This window comes from Mus caroli, unplaced genomic scaffold (assembly GCF_978045245.1).
Source record: "Mus caroli unplaced genomic scaffold, Mus_caroli_1 scaffold_5, whole genome shotgun sequence".
In the NCBI taxonomy this organism is placed as follows: Eukaryota; Metazoa; Chordata; class Mammalia; order Rodentia; family Muridae; genus Mus; species Mus caroli.
This window is the reverse complement of record NW_028227260.1, coordinates 37,101,004-37,124,761: the sequence shown is the minus strand read 5'-3', so window position 1 is coordinate 37,124,761 and position 23,758 is coordinate 37,101,004. Positions and strand designations below refer to the sequence as shown.

Sequence of the window (23,758 nt, the reverse complement as noted above, 5' to 3'; positions counted from 1 at the left end):
CTTTATCTGCAGAGCTAGCTCGCCTGCCTTCAGCAACTTTAAAATGAGACTTCTCAGCAGCCAGTTCTGAAAGACTGGAAGCAGACTAAGGATAAATCCTTAAACAATTGTTTTACTTTCAGATTAAAGTGACCTCACATTCCCCCAAGAGTGGATGAGAGTTAATTTCATGCCTCATTTAGAATCACTATCCACTAATGGTATGAAACACTATTTCTTTCATACCTACTGTCTTTGTTTTTGACTGCTGTGGTAACTTGGGGAGGGAAGTTTATGTTAGCTTACAGCCAGAGGAAGCCAAAGCAGGACCCGACACAAAGCCCACAGAGGAGTGCGGCTCACTGGCTTATTCCTGTGGCTTGTTCACTTTGCTTTATTATACAACCCAGAAGCACCTGCGGGGATGACAACACCACAGGCCAAGCTTCCCACAATCCTCATCAATCAAGAAAATGCCCCAGAGATGTGCCCACAGGTCAATTTGATGAATGCAATTCAATAGTGGTTTCCCTCTTCCTGCACTACTCTTTGTGACAAAGGTGACAAAAAGAACCCCCCCCCAACCCAAAAAACAAAAATCAAAACCAAAATACAAAACCAAAACCTTATCAGAACATCACTACAACAATTATAGCAGATATGCAAAATTAAATGCTTCACAGCTCTTGGGTGGTTCTACTGAGGAAGACTTGTATATCCAACCTGATGTGCAGTTTTATTCATCACATCAACACCACCTTGGAGACAAAAACCAGAGACAAGGACCCCCACCCCACCCCACCCCACCCCACCCCACGGCATACAAGCATGTAAGAGTTGTCTGGGGAGCTTTAAAAGTAATGGTGCTCCCAATGAATGACGTATATTATGAAATATCTGAAGATGTCATGCTCAAGAGCCTGTTTTAAGAGGTCTTTAGGGGCTAGCAAGATGGTTCAAGAGGGTAAAGGTACTTGCCACCAACTCTGATAATCTGAATCCCGTGCCTGGTGCCTACCTGCTGGGAGGAGAAAGTCAACTACCACAAGTTGTCCTCTGACCTCCACATGCATGCACACAGACATAAACAAGCAAGCAAGTAAGCAAACAAAGGTAATGAAGTCCTTAGGTGATCTGTGTGTAACCAAGGCTGAGAAGGGTCACACGGAGTCAGCAGTTCTCTAGCTTGAGTGTGCCATTAGCATCACCAGCAAGGGGTGGTAAAGCACAGATCTCTGGATGCCAACCCCAGTGCATTCAATTCAGCTCAATGATGCCTAAAATGCTGTGCTTCTAAACTGGCCCAAGGGAAGCCAAGGCTGCGGGTCCAAAGACCACACTTGAAAAGTAAAGACCCACCTCTAAAGCACTGGGTCCCAACTTTGGCTGCACATTGGAATCACAGGATGTATGGAGGGTACATGTTAAGAACTCTAGTACCTGCCCTCTAAAACCAGAGACACTGATAAAGGATACACAACTTAATGCCTTTAGCTATAAAGAAGAGTTTTATAATGTCAAGCAGATTAAGCCAGCCTCAGAAAGACAGATACCCAAGTTTTAATTCATACATGACCTGCAATTAGAATCAAAAACTGTCTAGGTGATCAAAAGGAGACTAACATGAATAGGCTGGGGAGATTCTGCAGGGGGAAGAAATGGTCAACATATAAAAACATATGTACTTGAATGAAGACGCCCTATGTAATGGTATCATGTACTCTGAACTCAGACAGTGAAACAGTCCTTAAAGAAATCTCCAAGATCTTTTGCCAAAAGAGCTAAAAAAAATCACTAAAGTATCTATATGTAATGCAATATAGTGTATAATAAATATGTGCTATGAAAAACAATTTAAAGAAAAAAAATACTGACTCCTTGGCCTTTTGCCAAAACTGAATGAATCTGTATGTACTCCAGACTGGCCTCGAACTCATAGCCAGTCTGTTGCACCAGCCTTTCAAATATTGGGATTACAGCCATGAACCTCAAAACCCAGCTCCCTTCTAAGATTTTTAAATAAGTATGTACTGTCCTGCATAATGTGTCTATTTCTGTGTTGTTTTGACATCTTGATAACCTTTTGGCTAAATAAAGTCTCTGCTGTCCAGCTACCCAATGCCCCAGAGCTAGTCAGTTCTTAGAGACAGCAAGGGCTGAGCCCTAAGCTATCTATGAGTCAGCCTTCCATCACTGAAACATGACACCTAAGATAAGCAACTTGAAGAAAGGTTGTTTTGGTTTGCATTTCTGGTCCATGAACATTTAGCCCATTGCAAGTCAGAGCATAAGGACAAAGGAGTACAAGGTAGAAAAAAGCTTATGACCTCATAGTAGCCAGGAAGTAAAGAGAGACAGAAGAAAGGGTCACATCCCAATATCCCTTGCATGAGACCCTACCACCTAAGTCCCATTACTTTCCAGTAGTGCCACCGACTGAGAACAAGCTTTTACCATGTGGGCCTTTAGGGAATGTTTCCGGATCTAAACAACAGAGATGTCTCTGAAGAATAAAACAACCACTATAGATCATACTTCCTGCAATGGCCCTGAATACCCAGAAAGGCAGTACTCCTCTACCTTTAGCATCCCAGGGCCAGGGAGCAGACAAGTAGGGACCACTCCCATAGCTCAAAGCCTGACAAAACTGCTCAAACTAGTTAATCATAAGCTTTTGTCCCTTCCCTCCCTTTCCCAAGGAAAACACAATAGAGCACATTACCCAAACCTTTCCCTTATATCCTCCTCCTGCCTTCTGATCATTCTGGTGTCTTCCCTATGTAGACCTGTGGCGTACCTCCTATTCTAGCACTGTAAATGTATAAAATGCTGTGTTCTTGAACCTCTGTGTCTCTTCTTGTTGCTGCACCTATTGTCAAAAGCAATCAATGTACAACATTAGCTTGGAATTGTGGTACACATCCACAATAACCAATATTTAAGGGGTAAAAGCCACCTGCCTTAACTACTAAGGAATTTGAGGCCAGTCTGGGCTATGTGAGTGAGACCTTGTCTCAAAACACCAACAAAAACTGTATTAAAATGTACCTGTCTTGGTAGAGTGTTTGCTTAGCACTGGCAAAGTCCTGGGTTCAATTCTCCAGCATGACACAAAAACTGGGGTTGTATGCACCTGTAATTGAGACTGAACTCAGGAGAGAGAGGCAGGATGGTCAGAAGCCCAAGGTGGTGGTCTGAATGAGAATGGTCCACATAGGCTCAAATATTTTCATGCTTAACCCCAGTTGATGAGCTATTTGGAAGGATGAAGAGGTGTGGCCTTGTTGGAGGAGGTGTGTCACTGGGAGTGGACTTTGAGGATTAAAAACCCAGAACAGAACCAGGGTGTTGCTGCCTGCTGCCTGCTGACTAGATGTAAATCTCTCAGCTACCGATCTGATGCCATGCCTTCTTTTGTGCCTTCATATGCCCTCCCATGATGTCGGACTCTCCCTCTGAAACTGTAAGCGAGCCCCAAATTAAGTAGTAATAATAACAGTGGCCTTTGCCATGGTGTCTCTTCACAGCAATAAAACACTAAGACAGATCCAACCTCAAAAATTTACATATACAACATTGTTTTTGTTTTTTGGGTTTTTTATTAGTTAGTTTATTTTTTACACTCTATATTCCATTCCCTGACCCCTCCCCAATCCACCCTCAGATTGCTCCAAATACCCCACCTCCTCCCCACCCCACCCTGTCTCCATGTGGATGCCCCCACCCTCCACCCCATCTGACTGCTAAACTCCCTGGGGCCTCCAGTCTCTTGAGGGTTAGGTGCATCATCTCTGAATGAACCCAGACCCGCAGTCCTCTACTATATATGTATTGGGGGCCTCGTATCAGCTGGTGTATACTGTCTGTTTGGTGGTCCAGTGTTTGAAAGATTTCGGGGGTCCAGATTAATTGAGACTGCTGGTCCTCCTACAGGATCAGCCTTCTCCTGAGCTTCTTTCTGCCTTCCCTAATTCAACCACAGAGGTCAGCAGCTTCTGTCCATTGGCTGGGTGCAAATATGTGCATCTGACTCTTTCAGCTGCTTGCTGGGTCTTCCAGAGGGCAGTCATGCTAGGTCCCTTTCTGTGGGCGCTCCATAGCCTCAGTAATAGTGTCAGGCCTTGGGACATTTTATATGAGCTTTAACTGCTTCTTTTGAGAAGCAGTCTGCTTTAAGAGCATTTAGGACTGAGAAAAATTTAAACTTCCTGCTGACCTGATTATTATTTTGTAATTCTGGCAACACACATAACTTCCATGTCTTCAGACCATGAGAGTATTCAAAAGACAATGTCAGACAAGTACTCAAGGACAACTCCAGCCGGGTGGTGGTGGAACACACCTTTAATCCCAGCACTCAGGAGGCAGGTGGATTTCTGAGTTCGAGGCCAGCCTGGTCTACAGAGTGAGTTCCAGGACAGCCAGGGCTACACAGAAAAACCCTGTCTCAAAAAACCAAAAAAAAAAAAAAAAAAAAAAAAAAAGGGACAACTCCAGAATTGAAAAAACCATGGACTAGAGATAGTGAATACAGTTAATTTCAACATTCACTTTATTATAACACAGACAGGGTTACTATAGGACCACTGGTGCTTCCTTCCTCCAGAATACACAGGACAATCTAAGTATGCGGTCCTTCCTTTCCGAGTTTCTTAACCCTTTGGGGGATTTCTAATGACTGATTCTCCTTCTACAGGTAAGAGATGAATGGCATTATTGTTCCTAGAGATAACCCCATTTTCTCTTTAAGCTTTTTAAAAGTTATTTTTAAACTATGTGTATTTGCATGTGTGTGAATATGGGTTTGTGCATGTAAGTACCATGTCCATGGAGAGCAGCAGAGGGTATCAGATCCCCTGGAACTAGAGTTAGTTAGAGGCAGTAATGAGCAGCTTGACATGGATACTAAGAAGCAAACTTAGGGCCTCTGCAAGAGCATTATATGCTTGTGAACACTGAGCCATCTCTCCAGCCCCAGAGATAACCCCATCATGAAAGGACAGTTTAGAAGTGTCAAATTCTAGAAAGCCCAACAACCCTGTAATCATGATATAACTTTGTCTGCATTGCATGTGTGTAGTATGTATGTGTGATTATACTTGTGGAGGACAGATGTTGCTATCAGGTGTCTTATCATTTTTCAACTTTTTTGAGATAGGGTCTCTCATTAAACTACTATTAGCTAAATTGACTGTCCAGGAAAGCCCTCAGGATCCCACTGCATACATGTCTCAGCACAAGAACAGGCAGGTACCACTATGTCTTGTTATTATGTGCTAGATATCCAAATTCAGCTTCCTGTGTGCCATAAGGACTTTACCCAGTTAGCCATCTCCCTAGCCTCTTATTGTGCTTTGTAAAAAGCTCAATGTGGTTCTACTTCCTAAAAATATTTGCAAGGGGCTAGGGCTGTAGCTCAGTTAGTAAACGGGTTTCCCTCACAGGCATCCTTCCCTGGCTTTGATCCCCATCACTACATAAAGCCATGAGTGGTGGCACATGCCTGTAATCCCAACACTCACAAAGTGCAGGCAGAAGGCTTACAAGTTCAAAGTCAACCTCAGTTGTATTGTGAGTGCAAGGCTAGTGTGCACTATGTGAGACCCTGTTTCAAAACAAAACAAAACAACAAAAACAAAAAATGCAAATGGTAAAATCTCAGAGAAAATATACAGGTCCCAGTCAATATGAAATTACTGCCGGCTGCTCAAAAAAGCAGTTGTCCTCACAACAAAAGCAGAATCCCATGGCAGGGACAAGACTGTATATTGAAAGATGTATAGACAGCAAAAGGATAGAGCAACACAAATTCAGGTTCAAGGAGTTAGGAGCAGTCAAAGCTAAGGGAATATGGATAACCCCAAAGGAATACGGCAAGCTACAGTCCAATCTGCCTCAGAGAAGGAGGCCAGCCAAATTCTTTTGGCCAGGATTCAAAATTGGTCTTTCTGGTGATGCTTCCACTGTCTCCTATGGCAACCTGGGTGTCTCGGAAACTTGAGCCTTATCAGCCTGCAGCGTCCAGGTCTTACCGAGTGAAGAGGAGTACCAGTTCACAGTGTTGGGTGTGGGGAAACAAATCCACAGGCACAGCTTCTCTCAGGACGAAAGGGTCTCCTAGGAGCTGCTTTGCAGAATCTGGAGGACAGCATAGTCTGCAGAAATAGACTAGAATGTCAGTTCACAGAAACAAAGAGAAGCAAGCACAGGTGCACTGGCGCTTAAAATTGAAGTCCTTTGTCTGCAGTCACACAGCCCGTGTGTCTCTCAGCCCCACTCCTCGTTATTTCCCTCTAACTGGTTTGCTTATCCATCTTCCTCATTAGCGTAGAGATGCTCAACTTACAGTGGAGCTGTGGCCCAACAAACATACTGTAAGCAGACAATATTAAATCAAAATGCATCTAAAGGACTGCAGAGATGGCTTTGGTTGGCAAGGCACCAGAGTTCAACTCCCAGAATCCATGGAAATATGTAAAGTGTGCTGGCACATCTGAAATTCAGTTCTGGAAAGTAAAACCAGGCAGATCCCTGAGGTTCACTGGCCAGTGTGAGTCTAGCACTGGGCGAAACCCAGGCTAGTGAGAGATTCTGTCTCAAAAACAAAGTAGATGGTTTGATAAAATAATACCTTTAGGTTGTACTTTGGCATGCATGCTCACACACACACACACACACACACCACCTGATGTTTGTTTGTTTGTTTGTTGTTTTTTTTTTGTTTTTTCGAGACAGAGTTTCTCTGTGTAGCCCTGGCTGACCTGGAACTCACTCTGTAGACCGGGCTGGCCTCAAATTTAGAAATCCGCCTGCCTCTGCCTCCCGAGTGCTGGGATTAAAGGTGTGTGCCACCATGTCCTGCTTACCACCTGATGTTTATAAGATACATACCCATTCTTGTGTCCTCTTGCACTATTGGACTTTTTCTACCATATGTACATAGCATCTTATCAAATTAAAGCTGTCTTGCCTTTTTGAGGCCATGTTTAGAAATTTGCTCAGTGTGCTAGCTGAATTCTAGGTTTAGTCTCGTTTTTGTTGTTTTGTTTTGTTTTGTTTTGTTTTCTGAGACAGGGTGTCACTGTGTAGCCCTTGCTTTCCTGGAACTCACTGTCTTGAACTCAGAAATCAGCCTGCCTCCTGAGTGCTGAGATTAAAGGCATGAGCCACCATGCCTAGCTAGGTTTAGTCTTAACCACTTCATTATAACACTCATTAGTATTATATAATATATGATGCAATGCGTTCATTTGAGTACAAATAAAATAACATTAAAAGGAACAAAAGGTAATCTTTCCTGTCTCTCATATGTCCCTGGTTCTTTCTTTTTAAGATATTATTTAGATTTAATTTTTGTGTGTATGGGGGTTTTGCTTGTATGTACATATATGCACCACATGCACGCTTGGTGCCTGCAGAGGTCAGAAGGGGATGTCTGTACCCAGAAATTAGAGTTGCCCAGGGTTGTGAACTACCATGTGAGAGCTGGAAACTAAACCTGAACCATCTGCAAGAGCATCAATTGCTCTGAGCCCCTGAGCCAGCTCTACAGTCCTGTCTTCAGTTCTTTCTAGACAGAGAAAACTGTTATTAAGGTTTATTTCTTAAGTGGGGGGGCTTTGCTTTAAAGACAGCATATAAAGTAATGGGGCTTCTTTGTGGTATTTTCAAACCTGTATATCATATATCATTCTCACTTAATTTTCCTCCTTCTCTGCTCTTCCCTGTGTCCCCTGCTTCTCTGACTGAGTCCTTTCCTTCCCCCAGGGCGTTCCCTTTTCTGCTCATCAGACCCTCACTACTTTATGACCTCTATACAAACACACACATAGAAGCACAATGATTTATAAGGTAAGTCCCATGTAGAAGAGAAAACAGCACCTTCAATAACATAATAAATATTCAGTCTATCAAATTTCCCGCAAATGTGACTTCACTTTTCAAGACTTACTTTTTTCATCATGTGTGCATGCATGCATGCATGTATGCATGCGTGTGTGTGCGCATGTGTTTATGTATACACATGTGCATTGGAGGGCTGCCTATGGAAGCCAGAGCTGTAGCTCCTCTGGAGCTGGAGTCACAGGTGAGCTGCCTGATACCGATAGAGGTAATGAAACCCAGTTCCGCCGGGCGTGGTGGCGCACGCCTTTAATCCCAGCACTCAGGAGGCAGAGGCAGGCGGATTTCTGAGTTCGAGGCCAGCCTGGTCTACAGAGTGAGTTCCAGGACAGCCAGGGCTACACAGAGAAACCCTGTCTCAAAACACAAAACAAAATAAATAAATAAATAAATAAATGAAATCCAGTTCCTCTGCAAAATCAGTACATTTTCTTAACTGCAACCCCCAATTTAAATTTTTTCTCTCTAGCCCCAATTTAATTTTTCTTCCTATCAGTGTGTCATATAACTCACCAGAGTCTCTCTATGAATATACAAGCAAGCACAAATATATGTCCTTCTCATCCTTTAATCTTATTATCATATAAACAACTCTATACTAGTTCTGCTTAGTGACAACATTATCTCAGAACCTAAATCAAAAGCCACAAAATATGTACTGGGCTATACTTCAGAAAATACTATTGAGCCAAGTGTGACAGCATACACCTTTAGTCCCAGCATTTGGGAGGCAGACGCAGGTGGAACTTTGTGAGTTTGAGGCCAGCCTGGTCTACAGAGTGAGTGATTTCCAGGACAGCCAGGGCTACACAGAGAAATCCTGTCTCAAAAAACAAAACAAAACAAAACAAAAAAAAAGATACACCTCACTGGAAGGATACTTGCCTAGCATGCAAGTGGTCCAGGGCTTGATTGCCAGCACTGGAAAACAGATTTTTTTTTCAAAAAAAAAGAGCCAATAACAATATTTTGGGAGGATCCAGAGACTCTGAAATGCTCTTAGACCACAATAGGCAGCAGCTTGGGAAACCAACTCAAGTTCCTCAAAAAGGTTTAAACTAGTTACATATGGTCCCACACCTCTCCTCCTAGATCTTTCTCAAAGAGAAATGAAAGCAAAACTTGCACATGCATATTTGTTGAAACATCAGTCATGAAAGCCATAAACTCATGAGCATGTAAGTAAGACAGTATATACCATACAGTACAATATTATTCCCTTTTAAGGCCAAAAAGGAAACCAAGGAGAGATAAACATTTAAACACAGATAAATATCAGATATGTTCCGTGAAGTGAAGGAAGACGCAAAGCAATTCATAGTATATGGCACAATTCAATTCAAGAAAATGCCAGGCAAATCTAGAAACAAAGCACATTACAGGTTGCCTAGGATCAGCCAGCAGGGGTGGAGCCAGTGAGACTAAAAAGTGTAGCTTCCTTTGGAGAAGACAAAAAAAACCAAAAAAACAAAAAAAAAAAACGCTCCGGATGGTGGTGACAGCTGCGTGAGTGTGCAAACAAACCACCCAAAACTCGCTGAACTGTCTACTTTTAAAAAGGAGATCTATTTTGGTTCGTGTGTACTGAGTGTTTTCCCTACATGTTTGTCAGAGGAGATAGGCCTAGGAGAACAGGATCCTCTGAATCAACTCAGCAAGGCACATGTGAGCTCACAGAGACTGAAGTAGCAAGCACAGGGCCTACACCAGGTCCTCTGCTACTCCTACTATGAGGACAAGTAGGTCTCTGACTCTCGTGGCTATTCTTGGGACTCTTCTCCTCCTGTTGGGTTGCCGTGTCCAACTTTGAGATGATAATTTTTGCTTCTTTATTTTGTCATGCTTTGTTGTTATTCGTAGAAACCTGTTTTTTTTTTTCTTTCTTTCTTTCCTTCTTTTGTTTGTTTGGGTTGTTTTTGTTTTTGTTTTGTTTTTTTTGAGACAGGGTTTCTCTGTGGAGCCCTGGCCTTCCTGGAACTTGCACTGTACACCAGGCTGGCTTCAAACTCAGAGATCCACCTACCTGACTGGTCCTCTGGAATTGGACTTCCAAGAGGGTTTTGATATGTCATAATTTGTATTTTTTGAATTATTGAGTTTCTTCTAAGTACATTTTGAGGATAAATTTTGAAAAAATAGGAAGTTTCCATTTTGGAGGGAAAATGGAAATAACTTTAATTATCTTCTATTTTTTAATTTTAGCAAAATATACTTAACATAAATTTTAACCATTTTTAAATCTAGTTTGTTTTTTGAGACATAGTCTCATTATGTAGCCCTGGTTGTCCTGGAACTCAGTATACAGACCAGGCTGGCCTCCTCAAACTCACAGAGATCTGCCTGCCTCTGACTCCCAGGTTCTGTGCACCTCCACAGCCAACATTTACTAAAGCTTCTTATTTACCATGTGGGTACTGAGAACCAAACCTGGGTCCCCTGCAAGAGCAACAAGTGCTTTTAACCACGAAGCTACCTCTACACCCTTATAAACTGTATTATTTAAATGGATAAAATTATGTGGATTATGAAGTATATCTCCATAAAGCTGCTGAGAAATAACATACTGTCAAGATTTTCCGTTATCAGTACATGATAGTATATAATGCTCCATCTTATGGATAGTATGTTATAAATTATCCAGTTCTCTTCTGATGACTTTTAGAATATTTTTTCTTTTGATGTTAAAATATTACAATAAGCATTTCTCTATGTCATTTTATGTCTGGAAGTGAGCTGCAGGATAAAAATCTAAGGGATGGGGGCTAAAGATTCTGTGACTTCTGTGAGCTCAGGCAACGGAAGTGGTATAGACAGACAGACATACAGGTAAAACACTCAGGACACATAAAATATACTAGTTGTAACTGAGGCATGAAGTTCTGGATCATCAAGCATGCACGCATCTAAATTTTTAATCTACATGGTTAAATTTACCTCCAAAGGGATGGCATTCACTTATACAGATTAGTGCTCAATTTATACCAGCAACATTATCCCTATATTGCCAGCAGTGCATTATCAAACTTTTCCCAGTTGGAAATGCAAAAAGTGTTTCTTTAGGGGTATGGCTGCTGGTGGTTTCCTGCACTGCAGTAGATAGCCCCACCCCACGAACATACAGGCAGCACGAATTAGATTCAGTGGATTATTTTTAAAAAGAGAACCAGGAATTGGGAGGGGTATATGTTGAGAGTCTAAAAGGAGTTAGAGTAGGGCAATGGGCTGGATATGATCAAAACACACCGTGTCTATGAGATCCTCAAATGTTTTTACATGTATATATGTAAGTGTATATATGTGTATGTATATGTACACACAGAGACATGTATTTCTATGTACCTTGTTACAGGTTTTAGACAGGGTTTTTTTTTCTATGTAGCTCAAACTGACCTCAAATACCACCTCTCATGACATCATCTTTCTATGTAGCCCTGGCTGTCCTGGAACTTGCTATGTAGACCAGACTGGCCTTGCACTCAGAGATCTGCCCACCTCCACCTCCTAACTGTTAGGCTTAAAGGCTTGTGCCACCATAGCCAGCTCCTATCCCTATTTTCATGGAGGAGGTAGCATTACCTCCCAATGCATGAACACATTAATTCTACTTCCTTTTCTTATTTTCTCTTAGTTTTCCAACTGCAGTTCTTGTTTCTTGTTGCCTTCTAGGGCTTAATTGCAGACGGAGGAAGACAGTCTTTAATATTTACTGCAAATGGTTTCTTTGGTTGAAATTGTTCACTGTGCTTTGTCTCATGTAAAAGTTCCAGTTTTTTTCTCCACAGTTTTACTGAAACATTATTGGATACAATTTAGTTTATCATTTATAAAACAGCTCAGTGGTTGTTAGTATATTCAGAGCATGCACTTACGGCTCCCAGCACTTTTGGAACATTTTTGTTAGACCAGTAAGGTTCCACACACTTCTTAACCGCCATACCTTGTATTTGACTCAAACCCATAGTCGCTCCAGATAGCCACAGACCTTTTCTGTTTCTATAGACTTAGTGTCTATTCTGAACATTTTCTACAAAAATAATTATTTAATATTCTCTCTTCCTCTGTGTGTGTGTGTGAGTGTGTGTGTGTGTGTGTGTGTAAGGTGCACTTGTCCATACAAGTACCATACAAGAACATGTGGAGGCATGGAGTGATGTTCGGATGACTTCCTCAACAGCCTTCCATTTTAATTTTTGAGACAGGGTATCACTCAACCTGGAGCTCATTAATTGCCTCTGGCTGTGTTAGCGAGCCCTTGGGATCTGCCTGTCTCTGCCTCTCAGTGCTGAAGAGAGGTTACAGATGTGTGTGTCTCCTCTAACTTAGTATGTGGTCTTTTGTGACTGGCCACTGGATAGGAAGCCTTTACAAATGATTTATAAATATCTTCTCCTGTGCCATGAGCTGTCTTTTCACTTTCTGGGTGGTAACATTTGCAATATAAAACGTTTTTGGTTTTGGTTTGGTTTGGTTTTGTCCTGACTTCATTGTTACTTTTCTTTTTTTTTGGCTTTGGACTTTTGATAACTGTATTAAAGACAACTTCGCTTAACACAAGGTCATGAAGACTTTAAATGTATTCTTCTAAAAATTCTATACTTTTAGCTCTCACATTTAGTTCTATAGTTTTTACTATTTTAGTTTTTGTTTTATTGACACAGACTCTCAAGTAGCCCAGGCTGGCTTCAAATTTACTATGTAGCCAAGGATAGATGACCTTAAACTCCTCCTCCTCTTGTCCCTACCTCCCAAGTGCTAGGATTATAGACACTTATCACCACTCCTGGCTTAGTTCTTATACATTTTTAATTCATTTCTGTGAATGGTTTGATGAAGGTAGACACTACATAGATAATAAAAGTCCTGTCATAGCTGGGCGTGGTGGCACATGCCTTTAATCCCAGCACTCGGGAGGCAGAGGCAGGCTGATTTCTGAGTTTGGGGCCAGCCTGGTCTACAGAGTGAGTTCCAGGACAGCCAGGGCTATACAGGGAAACCCTGTCTCGAAAAACCAAAATAAATAAATAAATAAATAAACAAATAAAGTCCTGTCAAATTAACTTAGCGTAGCCATTCGCTTTGCATCCCTCCTCCCCACAATGCTCATGGAATAAAAATCATTGAATGATCAACTACTTAGAAAATATTTCCAGGGCTAGAGAGATGGCTCAGCATTTAAGAGTGCTGTCTGCTCTTGCTAAGGATCTGAGTAAGGTTCCCAGAAGCCACATGGCAAGACACAGCCATCTGTAATTCAAGTTTCCCAGGATCCAACACCCTTTTCTAGCTTTCTTGGGCACCAGGCCAGACATTGTGCATGCACATACATATAGGCAAACACTTACAAACATAAAATAAAAATTAATCTTCTTTAAGCTACTATGGAAATCAATGTGGAAGATTCTCAAAAACAATTAAAAACAGAAATATGACTCAACTATACCCACTGGGTTATAATATACCTAAAGGATTCTAAGTCAGCATATTACAGAGCTATATGTACACCCATGCTTACTGTCACTTTAGTCACAAAAGCTAGGAAGTAGAAGCAATCTAGATATTTATCAAGATATAGTTTTAAAATGTGACATATGGCTGGGGTGATAACTCAGCCTTTGGACCTATGCTTGGGTCCACATAAGAGCTAGGTGGGTAGCACAGGTCTTCAACCTCAGCACTGAGCACTGAGTGGGAAGGGAATAGAAAATGGCAGATACCAGGGCTCACTGGCTAGCCAGGCTAGCTTAAACAACAAGGTCCAGGTTCAGTGACCTTTTCTCAGAAAAGTGGAAGGTCAGTGAGGTGGCTCACTGGATAAAGGTGCTTGCCACCAAGCCTAATGACCCGAATTTGATCCCAGGGATCCGCGTGGTAGGAAAAAAACAACTTCAAACTGTCCTTTGGCACCACATATGCATTACTATATAGACAGAGAAAAGACAGGCCAAATGAAGTGGAAAGTGATAGAGGAATACACTCAGTGGTCAAGTCTGGCTTTCACATATGCATGCGTACATACACGAACATATACATGGAATTTTATTCAGATAAAGAGACAAATAAAATCATGACATTCACAAGGGAATAGATGGGACTGAGATCATTGTTAAGCAAAATGACATGATTTGTGGGGGGATAGAAGGGGGACAATATTGGGAGGAAGGGGACATGATGAAATGAAAAACAAAAACTGAAGGGGTGTACAAGAACAAGTATGTGATACAGACAAGTGTCACAAGGAAATAAAGAAAAGAACAGTAAGTTAGGGCAGCCTAGATGGCTCAGCTGTAAAGAGATTTGCTGTAAAGCCTGATGACCTGAGTTCAGAAGCCACAGGGTAGAAAAAGAAAAAGAAAAAAAAAAGAACGAACTCACACAAGTGCCTCTCCCCCATAATAAATAAATGTAAAAGGCAAAAATATTCTTTAAGGTCATAATGAAACCAATTCCTCTGCCTGCTAAACACAAAATCATAAATAAATTAACTGCCTTTCATTCTGTGTTGTCTGAATTTTCAGTTAGAAATTACAAAACAATTATTTTTTTAAAAAAATTCTATCGTTTCCTAGATTGCATTTATACCCATTTTTTGCATTTACCTTTTTGAGTTAACTTAATCTAGATATACAGCATTTTTGCAGTGTCTATACAGTTGTCAATTACAAATTATTGAAGTCCATTTTTATCCACTGATAAGAGATACCATCTTTATATCATATTCAAAAACAATAAAAATGGAAGAGTAATTGTACAGCGATGGACAGGCAAATAAGATGGGGAGACTGCGCCTAATTTTTATTTGGGGTAGAAGCTTTTTATCCCCTTGGATTGTAGGAGACAGCAGTCTCACTATGTAGCCATCTGACCTCGAAATCACTATGTAACCCAGCTTCATTTTGAATTCATGCCTTCCGTCCTGGCTTAGTTTCCTGAGAACTACAGAATCACTGGGATTACAGATGCACATACCATACCCGTATCCAGTCGGGGAGCTTCATTTCTTTCCATGCTCACTAATCTGCTCAGGGCTTACCTTATTTTCTGGAATTAACACTGGCCATTTGTATTTTCTCAGAAAAATTACAGATTTTCACATGCATTATCTCTGTCTATTTATCTTATCTACCTACCGATCTCTCTCTCTTTATGTGTGTGTGTGTTTATGTCTACCTTATCTATCTGTCTATCTATCTATCTATCTATCTATCATCTATCTTGTTTTTTTTTCAGACAGGGTTCCTCTGTATAGCACTATCCATCCAGCAGCTCACTCTGTAGACCAGGCTGGCTTGAAACTCAGAGATCCAACTGCCTCTACCTCCGACACTAGGATTAAAGGTGTGCGTCACCACTCTCAGACTCAAATATCTGTTTTTAGAGCAAACTCTTAGGAGTACTTTCCTGTAATTGGAAACAGAGAGTGTGATGGCATACTTTGGGAGGCATTGCCATAATATCAAGGCCAGTATGGTCTGTGTAGCAAACTCCTAGCCAGACAAGGCTCAAATCTATAGTTATTCTGCTATATTATTTATGGCTATATTTTTATGTTTTTACTCTTTTATGTTCTTGACCAGGTTTATTTACCTATTTTTCATAATAATATTTATTTGCCATATCTTTTATTTTGTTTTTTAATTCATTGACATATAGTGTCTTTTGAGACAAGGTTTCACTATGTATTCCTGTCCGGCCTGGAACTCACTCTGTAGGCCACACTGGCTGAAAACTCAGAGAGATCTGCAGGCCTCTGCCCTCCTGAGTGCTGGGAATAAAGGCCTGCACCACAACACCTGGCTGGATTTTTAATATTAGTGTTTAGGACAGGATCTGACCCTGAAGCCTACACTGTTATAATTCATGATCTGTCTCTGCCTAATAGCTGGCATTGTAAACAGGCACCACTACACCTGGCTTTTTTTATTCCTTTTTAAAAATAGACTTTGTATCAATTCTCTGAGAATGTCATATATACACACAATGTATTCTGCTCATATTCAGCCTTCCTACTCCTCTCCATAACTGTTCCCAAAGCCACCCCTTACCACTCCCCCTCCCAACTTTGTGCCTTTTTTGTAATAACCCATCAAGTCCCATTTGTGCTGCCTATATACACACAGCTGTGGAACTATCCACTGGAGCATAGTCAACCTAACAGAGACTATACCCCCAAAGAACACTTACACACCTTGCCCTGGCAACCATCAACTACCAACAGCTCCTCATGTGGGGGGGGGATTCATGCGCTCCTCCCCCTTCCATGTTAGAATGCTGGCTAGCTAGAACGTTGTGCAGGCAACCATGATGTTGTGAGTTCATGAGTGCAGTGTGGTCCTGCCATGTTGAGAATACATTGCTCCTCCCAGCTCCTCCCTAAACTCTGGCTCTTATCTTTTTCTGCCCTCTCTTGCAACAGTCCCTAAGCCTGGGTGGGCTTATCTGTGGCTAACGCATTCCAGTAACACTTATTCTCTGCACTTTGACCAGTATTGAGAAAACATAATTTAAAAATTTAAAAACACACAACTAAAGTATCGTCCCTTCCCTGTTAGAATGGCTAAGGTTAAAAAGAGTTAGGGGCTGGCAAAATGGTAAAGGCATTGCCACCAAGCCTGATAAACTAAATTCAATCTCCAGGACCTACAAGGAGAGAACCAATTCCTACAATTTGTCTTCTGACCTCCATATATACACTGAAGTACACATACACACACACCATGAATGAATAAATAAATAAAAGTATTTTTAAATAGAAATGTGAACTTGGTGGCACACACCTATAATCCCAGGACTCAGGAGGTAGAGACAAGAGGATTGAGCGAGCTTAGGACCAGCCTTGGCTCCATGAATCCTTGTCTCAAAACAAACATATACAGGCAAGCAAAACAGCTCAGCAGGTAAAATCAATTACAGCCTAAGCCCCGGGACCTGTGTTTGATCCCCAGCACCCAAGGCAGAAAGAAGGACAAAACCAAGTCCCAAAAGTCGACCTCTGACCTCTCTACACAAGCCTTAGCACACATAACTCTCTACCTCCCCACTGACATTGATAAATTATTTCAATTTTAACTTAAATACCAAAACACAACTAAAAATAAACAGACACAATGTACCATTCTAACAAGTACCTGGAAAGGTGGGGCTTTTAAACACTGCCGGGAGGAACGGAAATCAGTGTAGTCATAATGAAATACAATATCGAGACTTCTCCAAAAACTAAAAATAAATCTAGCAGATGACACAGCTGGACCACTTCTTAGAACAGTCAAAAGGGGACTTAATCACCACAGCGATGAGATAGCTGCATTGACATTTCTTGCTACATTATTCCCAAAGGCCAGACAAGATTTCTATCAATAGAAGAATGGATAGAGAAAAGGTGGTAAATAAAAACTCGGTTATGACTCAGCTATAGAAGAGAACAAAAGCCAAACTTTTGCAAGAAAATGCTGCTGGAGGAAATAATGTAAGGTGAACTAAGCCAAGGAGACAAATAGCACATATTTCTCTCGTGTGCAGAAGCTTTTAAAAGGTAACCAGATCCCTACTTTTCAACATGGTTTTTTATTGGGGGGGGGGGTGGAATTGAATAGTGTTTTCTCTCTCTCTCTCTCTCTCTCTCTCTCTCTCTCTCTCTCTCTGTGTGTGTGTGTATGTGTGTGTGTGTGTGTGTATACACAAACATGGAGACTAGATGGCAACTTCAAGTGTCATCTTCAGGAGTGTCATCTACCTCATTTGGGATAAGGCCTGTCATTAACCAGGAGCTCACTGATTGGGCTAGACTGGCTGGAGCAGGCTAGCCCTGTTTATATTTCCCTAGTGATGACATCATCACACCTATCATTAATTTTTTTAAAACTGCCCTTTATAATTTGAGACGGTTGATTTTTCTGAAATACTGTATTAAAATTTTTCTTGATCATTTTAGATTTTTGGTACCCTCTTAAAAATTTGTGCCTAGACTGAGTACCTGACTTGTCTCACCCTAGACAAGCCCTTAAAATGAATTCTTAAAGTGATATAGTCAGGGACTAGAGAGATGGCTCCGTAGTTAAAGAGCACTAACTGGTCTTACGAGGAACACAAGTTTGGTGTGCAACATCAATTTGGTAGCAAACAAGTGTCTGTAACTTCAGTTCCAGAGTATCTGATGCCCTCTTCTGGCATGCATGGGCTTGTATGAACATATAGTGTACATAAACTAATTGAGATTCATACCCCTAATTTAAAAAAAAAAAACACTTATTTTTAAAGTGGTATATTGAGCCAGGTATAGTGGCACACACTGAAATCTCAGCACTCAGGATGCACAGTCAGATCTCTGTGAGTTCAAGACCAGCCTGGCCTACATAGTAAATTCTAGGATAGCCAGCACTACAGAGTGAGACCCTGTCTAAAAACAAACAAACTAACTAATTCATTAATAAATACAAATAAATGAAATAATATATTGTTTCTTTTTCTTTTTCTTTGTTTCTCCACATTTTCCAACGTATGCATAAAGAAGCATGGATTACTCTATATCCCCAGCTCAAAAATACTGAAAAAAAAAAAAAAAGGCAAGACTCACTCAATGAAGTTCCTTGTGCTTTCACCATGGGGCTTGCAGGAAACAAACACTAGAGTGCGGATGGCCCTGCAGTTCCGAATGGCTCGCACCACTCTGTAATCTGAAGGAATAAGCACCTGGTTAATATACTTAACCCACTGCAGTCCCTGTTATTCCAAACTTCATGCTGAGCAGCACTGAGGACTCCCAAAGAACGGTGAAGCTACTTCAGGGCTACCTCATAGGGAGCCCCTAAGTCTGCTATGGGAAAAAAGACACAGAACTGGTGGACACCATGGGAGAAGCCTACACATGGGGAACAGCCAAGGTGTCCCCCCTCCTTACGCAGTCCAGCTCGGGCAGGGTTCACCACAGCAACAGTCAACTTCTCATCTTTCTGTGACTTTAACAGCTGTGGCAAAATCGTCTCTGCTCTGCCAGCATGAAACTCACAGTTGGTGACACCTGTGAAAGAGACGACCGTGTGGCAGAACTCGATCGAGCCCAAGTGGGAAGCATCAGCTTTACAGAACTATACTAGCCAGCAGCCAGAGTCCCGCCTTTCCCTTTGGCTCCAGTGGACCTCTGAATAGCAAATGCTCTTGGACCTGCTGCAGATCGTTTGACTTGGAAAGGCTGAATGAGCCTTCCAGCTGAAGTGACGAGACAGACAACATGTAAGTCCCCACACCACAACAAAAACCTTGCCTTCCACTCAAATGCACTTCCTGCGCCAGCAATTTTCACTTGGGACCTCAAGAACTGTCTGCAAGTTGGGCATGTTGACACACATCTATAATCCCAGCATGTGGGAGGCAAAGAGATAAGGCTTTCAAGTCCAGTCATATAAAATCAAACAACGAGGGCTGGCGAGATGGCTCAGTAGGTAAGAGCACTGACTGCTCTTCCGAAGGTCCTGAGTTCAAATCCCAGCAACCACATGGTGGCTTACAACCACCTGTAATGAGATCTGACACCCTCTACTGGTGCGTCTGAAGTCAGCTACAGTGTACTTATGTATAATAATAAATAAATCTCTGGGCCAGAGCAAGCAGGGACTGAGCGAGCAGGGCTGACCGGAGCGAGTGGGTCCAACCGGAGCAAGCAGGGGTCTTAAAAAATCCAATTCCCAACAACCATATGAAGGCTCACAACCATGTGTACAGCTACAGTGTACTCAGATACATTAAATAAATAAATCTTAAAAAAAAACCAAAAAACAAAAAGCAAAACTGAAAGGAGTGCCTGGAAGTAGAATAAAAGATGAATGCAAACTATTTTCTATACTGCAATTTGTCACTTTATTTAAGGAAAAGGTTCTACTTTTTAAAATTGCAGGTTTGTTTGGTTGGTTTGGTTTAAGGCAGAGTCTCACTATATAGTCCTAGCTGGCTCTGAACTCACTATATAGACCAGGTTACCCTTGAACATACAGAAATCCACCTGCCTCTCCCTCTTCCTCTCGAGGGCTGAAATTAAAGCTGTTCACCCCAATTCCAGGCTTAAACTCTACATTTGAAACCAACTATATTGGCTCTGATGCCTTCAGAGTTGAATTAAAGCAGGTTCTTCTATTGTGTTCAACATTCTATCATTTCCCTTCCTACCACCAACTAGACTTGGACTTGCCTTGGGCTCATCTATACAAAAAAGAAAACAAAGTTACTAGGACTTCTAGAAAACACCAAGATCCTTCTATGGCTACTCTAGTAGAAGTAGAAGCCTCCCTACAAGTTGCAGATACAGTAGGACCCCTTTGCATATTAACAACTGCACTTCTGTTTGTTTTTGCAGTGCTGGTAAATGGGGCCTTGGGTCTCAGACATGCTAAGCACCCAGTCTACCACTGAGCTGTATTTCTAGCCCCTCACTCAACTCCATCTCTTAATTTCACCTCAGAATCTGATCTAGGTACCATTGAAGGCTGCAGTCCACCTGGCATCCTCTACTGCCTGCTCCACTAGCTCAATGCCATGAACCTGGGAGGCACGCTGAGCCAGAGAGAGGCCAATCACACCTGGAGAAGTAAGAAATAAGAGATTAGTTTCTGTTTTAAACCAACATGGTTACATTTATACCATCAACACTACCTTCCCTTGCCACCCTTGAAAAGACCCTAAGTTCTGGGTAGATAGCATCTGAGACCTAGACAACACATACATAGACTCTTCCTAGGGAGGTCACTTGCCCGTGCCACAGCAAATGTCTAAGAGGAGGCTCTCAGAGTTCACTCCGCTCAGCTCCCCAATGATCCGATACAGCATCTCTGCCCCAGCAGTATTAATCTGGAAGAAGGCATCTGGAGAAATTCGAATCTTCAAACCCAGAAGATCCTCAAAAATGTGGGGCTCCCCAAACAGGAGCTGGTAGGGGGACTGCTGATGGCTGCAACGGGTCATGGTGCTAGGAGAGAGAAAAAAGGAAGACAGCATTTTAGAATGACAGACTGTAACACATACCTCTTACTGCTTGGTTGGAAGGGGCAGCCCAAGCCTCTTATGTGGGAGACACAGCTTCCTCACCATGGCCCTGAGACTTCTGTATGAGTTCCACTCTTGAGGGTGGAGGTTCATGCACACACTCTTTTTACATCCTTTTTGTTTTGATTTTGAGAAGTTAAAGGCAACCATATGCTACTTCACCTTTATATTCTAGCCTGGGTTCCTGGAGGTGGCTGGCATTATGAAAGGCAGATCTAGCTAGCTTCTGGGCCTCCAGTCTCAGTAGCCCATCACCAGCAAGTAAGCTATAAACCCATGCTATGCAAGCCCGCAGCCTCCTCCTTCCTGTCTGGCTGCTCCAGGCTTACCTTTCCTGGAAATAGAGCGAGGTCAATTCACAGACCGCTCCAGGGCCTTTAGTGAAAAAATCCTTCAAGGTCACCTTCTGAACACAGAGCTCCTCCTGCCCAGAACAGGAAACCAAGAGTCAAGTAAAGACTCATCTTTGACAAATTCTCTTGCCGTTAGCTACAGTAACCTGCTCAGCAGGAGTCAGACAAGACGACACATTTCTCAAATCCTATTATAAATAACACTTAGCATAAAGTAATGTTCCACAGGACAAAAACAACAACAACAGGCTATTTTCACATCTCAGTAGAAGAGCTGCTTGGCTTCTCAGCTTTTGACAAATCTCATACAATGGAACTGGCACTTTCTCTAGTTTGAGCCTCTAATAGTTCTCTACAGGAAGTGTGAGTTATTCTTATAAACAAAAAGCTAAACTAAGCTCCTGTCCCATCACGCACAGAAAATAACCTTTCAAATCCCTTCATATTTCTCCGCTTTTGCTATCCCAACCACCCACACAAGTATCACCTCAGAAGATGTGAGTCCTAGAAGAAATGAACCAGGAAACAAAAAAGAAAGAACATGGTGGGCGCCAGCCAGCAAGACAGCTGAGTAGGTAAAGGCGCTTGCCCTCAAGCTGAATGACCTGTGTCTAATCCCTGGTACCCATATGATGGAAGGAGAGAACCTAACACACAAGTTATTCTCTGACATCCAATTAAATGCAAAAAAGAGAAGAGCGACCATGGTAACTCCTTTTATCTGACTAGAGAACATATTAAAATTCTAATATTGCTATAATCACTACAGACTAGTTTAGCATACAGACACAGGGTTATAAACCAAGTCAAAGTTATAGAATTTAAAAGACCAACCAGGCCAGCAATCAAAGGACTCGGAGTCAAATCCTAGCTTTGTAGTTAACTGGCCCTTTCACCTTCCATGTGACAATGCCTCCATTTGTTAATCTGTGAGACTGTCTGCGTCGATTGGGGTTTTGGTGTTGTTTTATCATCAGGACTGATGCTGGTGTGATCTAGGAAGGAGGAGTCTCAGTTCAGGGACTGCCTCCATAAGATTGGCCTGTGGGCCTGTCTCCTGGATATTCTCTCAATTGATGCTTGTTTTGAGAGAGCCCAGCCCACTGTGAGTGGTGCGATTCCTGGCAACATAGTCTTTAGGCGTGTGAGAGAGCAAACTGAAGGCTGAAGAGTTGAGTCTGTGGTTAAGAGCATCTGTTGCCATTGCAGAGGACCTGGCCTTGCTTCCCAGCACTCACGTGGTGGCTCACAACTGTTTGTAACTCCAGCCTCTGAGAATCCAAAGCCTTCCTCTGACCTTCCTGGACACCAGGTACACATGTGGTGCATACGTAGACATGTATACACTCATACACATAAAACAATCTTCTAAATCTAAGAATAAAAGCAAAATGAGCAAACCACAGGGAGCAAGCCAGTAAGCAGCATTCCCCCTTGACCTCTGCTTCAATCATTGCCTCTAGGTTCCTGCCTTGAATGTTTGCTCTGACTTCCATTCACAATATGCTGTGAGCTATCAGGGGAAATATATCTTTTCTTCCTTAAGCTGCTGTTAGCCATGTTTTATATATATGTTATATATATATATACATATATATATACATATATATGTTATATATTTATATATACATTATATGTATATTTATATATATTTATATATATACATATATATATATATCAGCAATAAATAGCAAACCAGACATAGTCTGAAAGTGTTACGTGTTTTTCAAATGTAAAGCATAATCCGGAAGGCTGTTTAGCTCCCCACTATACTAGCAGAGTGTGTGAAGTATTTCGATTATAAGAGTTGGACATGCAACTCTCTATGGAAATAGCTTTTGGATTCAGTTGAGTCTACTACTGCGAGTGTTTCTTGTGAAAACACTTGGGAGTCCGTGTACAATAATTGTCTGGGGTAACCTAGCCAGTCTTTGTGATTTGATTATGCCAGCAGTATGGTTAAATGATACTATATTCTTACCAACTCTTCCATCCTCAAACTTACTCTCTAACCTACATAAATATTCTATGGCTGTGTAGGTTCTGCCATCTGCTCTAAAATTTCAACAAACAGAAGTGGCTTCTTACCCTGCTAGGCTTACCTCACTTAATCCCTGAGGATGAAAAGTGACAATAGCCATTGTGTGTCCTTGCCTATTGGTACGAACTACGAGTTCACGCCAGTGTCCACCTTCATGAAAGAGAAGGCAGGGTTCCACTGAAGACTGTCGAAGGAATACTTCATAGTACTAAGAAGAAATTGATAGTAAGTTAGATGTCGGCAGAAGAAACACGTCCCACAGTTTATCATTCATTCTGGCTCTCCCAAATGCATATGTTGACGCCTTTACCCCCAGATTCTCAGAACATGACTGCATTTGGAAACGGATCTTTAATGAGGTGAGAAAGGAAGCCAGGTATGGTAGGCAACATACTTCAAGATTCAAGAGGCTGAGGCCAGAGAATCGCAAGTTTAACATCATTCTAGGCTATCT

At 41.8% G+C, this 23,758-nt stretch overlaps 1 protein-coding gene across 6 annotated transcripts in view; it reads right to left on the bottom strand.

Annotated features, from left to right (window-relative positions):
- Trmt2b (tRNA methyltransferase 2B) overlaps window positions 1-23,758 on the bottom strand; it is an 88,767-nt gene that overhangs the window by 31,992 nt on the left and 33,017 nt on the right. For 4 of the 6 annotated variants that reach the window (XM_085838029.1, XM_085838026.1, XM_085838028.1 and 1 more), the window contains 7 exons: window positions 23,366-23,512; window positions 21,240-21,334; window positions 20,619-20,833; window positions 20,346-20,447; window positions 18,776-18,895; window positions 18,452-18,551; window positions 6,012-6,134 (listed from right to left, as the gene is read on the bottom strand). In XM_085838029.1, coding sequence (XP_085694155.1) covers window positions 6,012-6,134; window positions 18,452-18,551; window positions 18,776-18,895; window positions 20,346-20,447; window positions 20,619-20,833; window positions 21,240-21,334; window positions 23,366-23,512 — 902 coding nt within the window. Of the gene's footprint in view, window positions 1-4,508; window positions 6,135-18,451; window positions 18,552-18,775; window positions 18,896-20,345; window positions 20,448-20,618; window positions 20,834-21,239; window positions 21,335-23,365; window positions 23,513-23,758 lie in introns of those variants that run through there. The other 2 variants (XM_021153162.2, XM_021153164.2) reach the window with 1 other exon arrangement.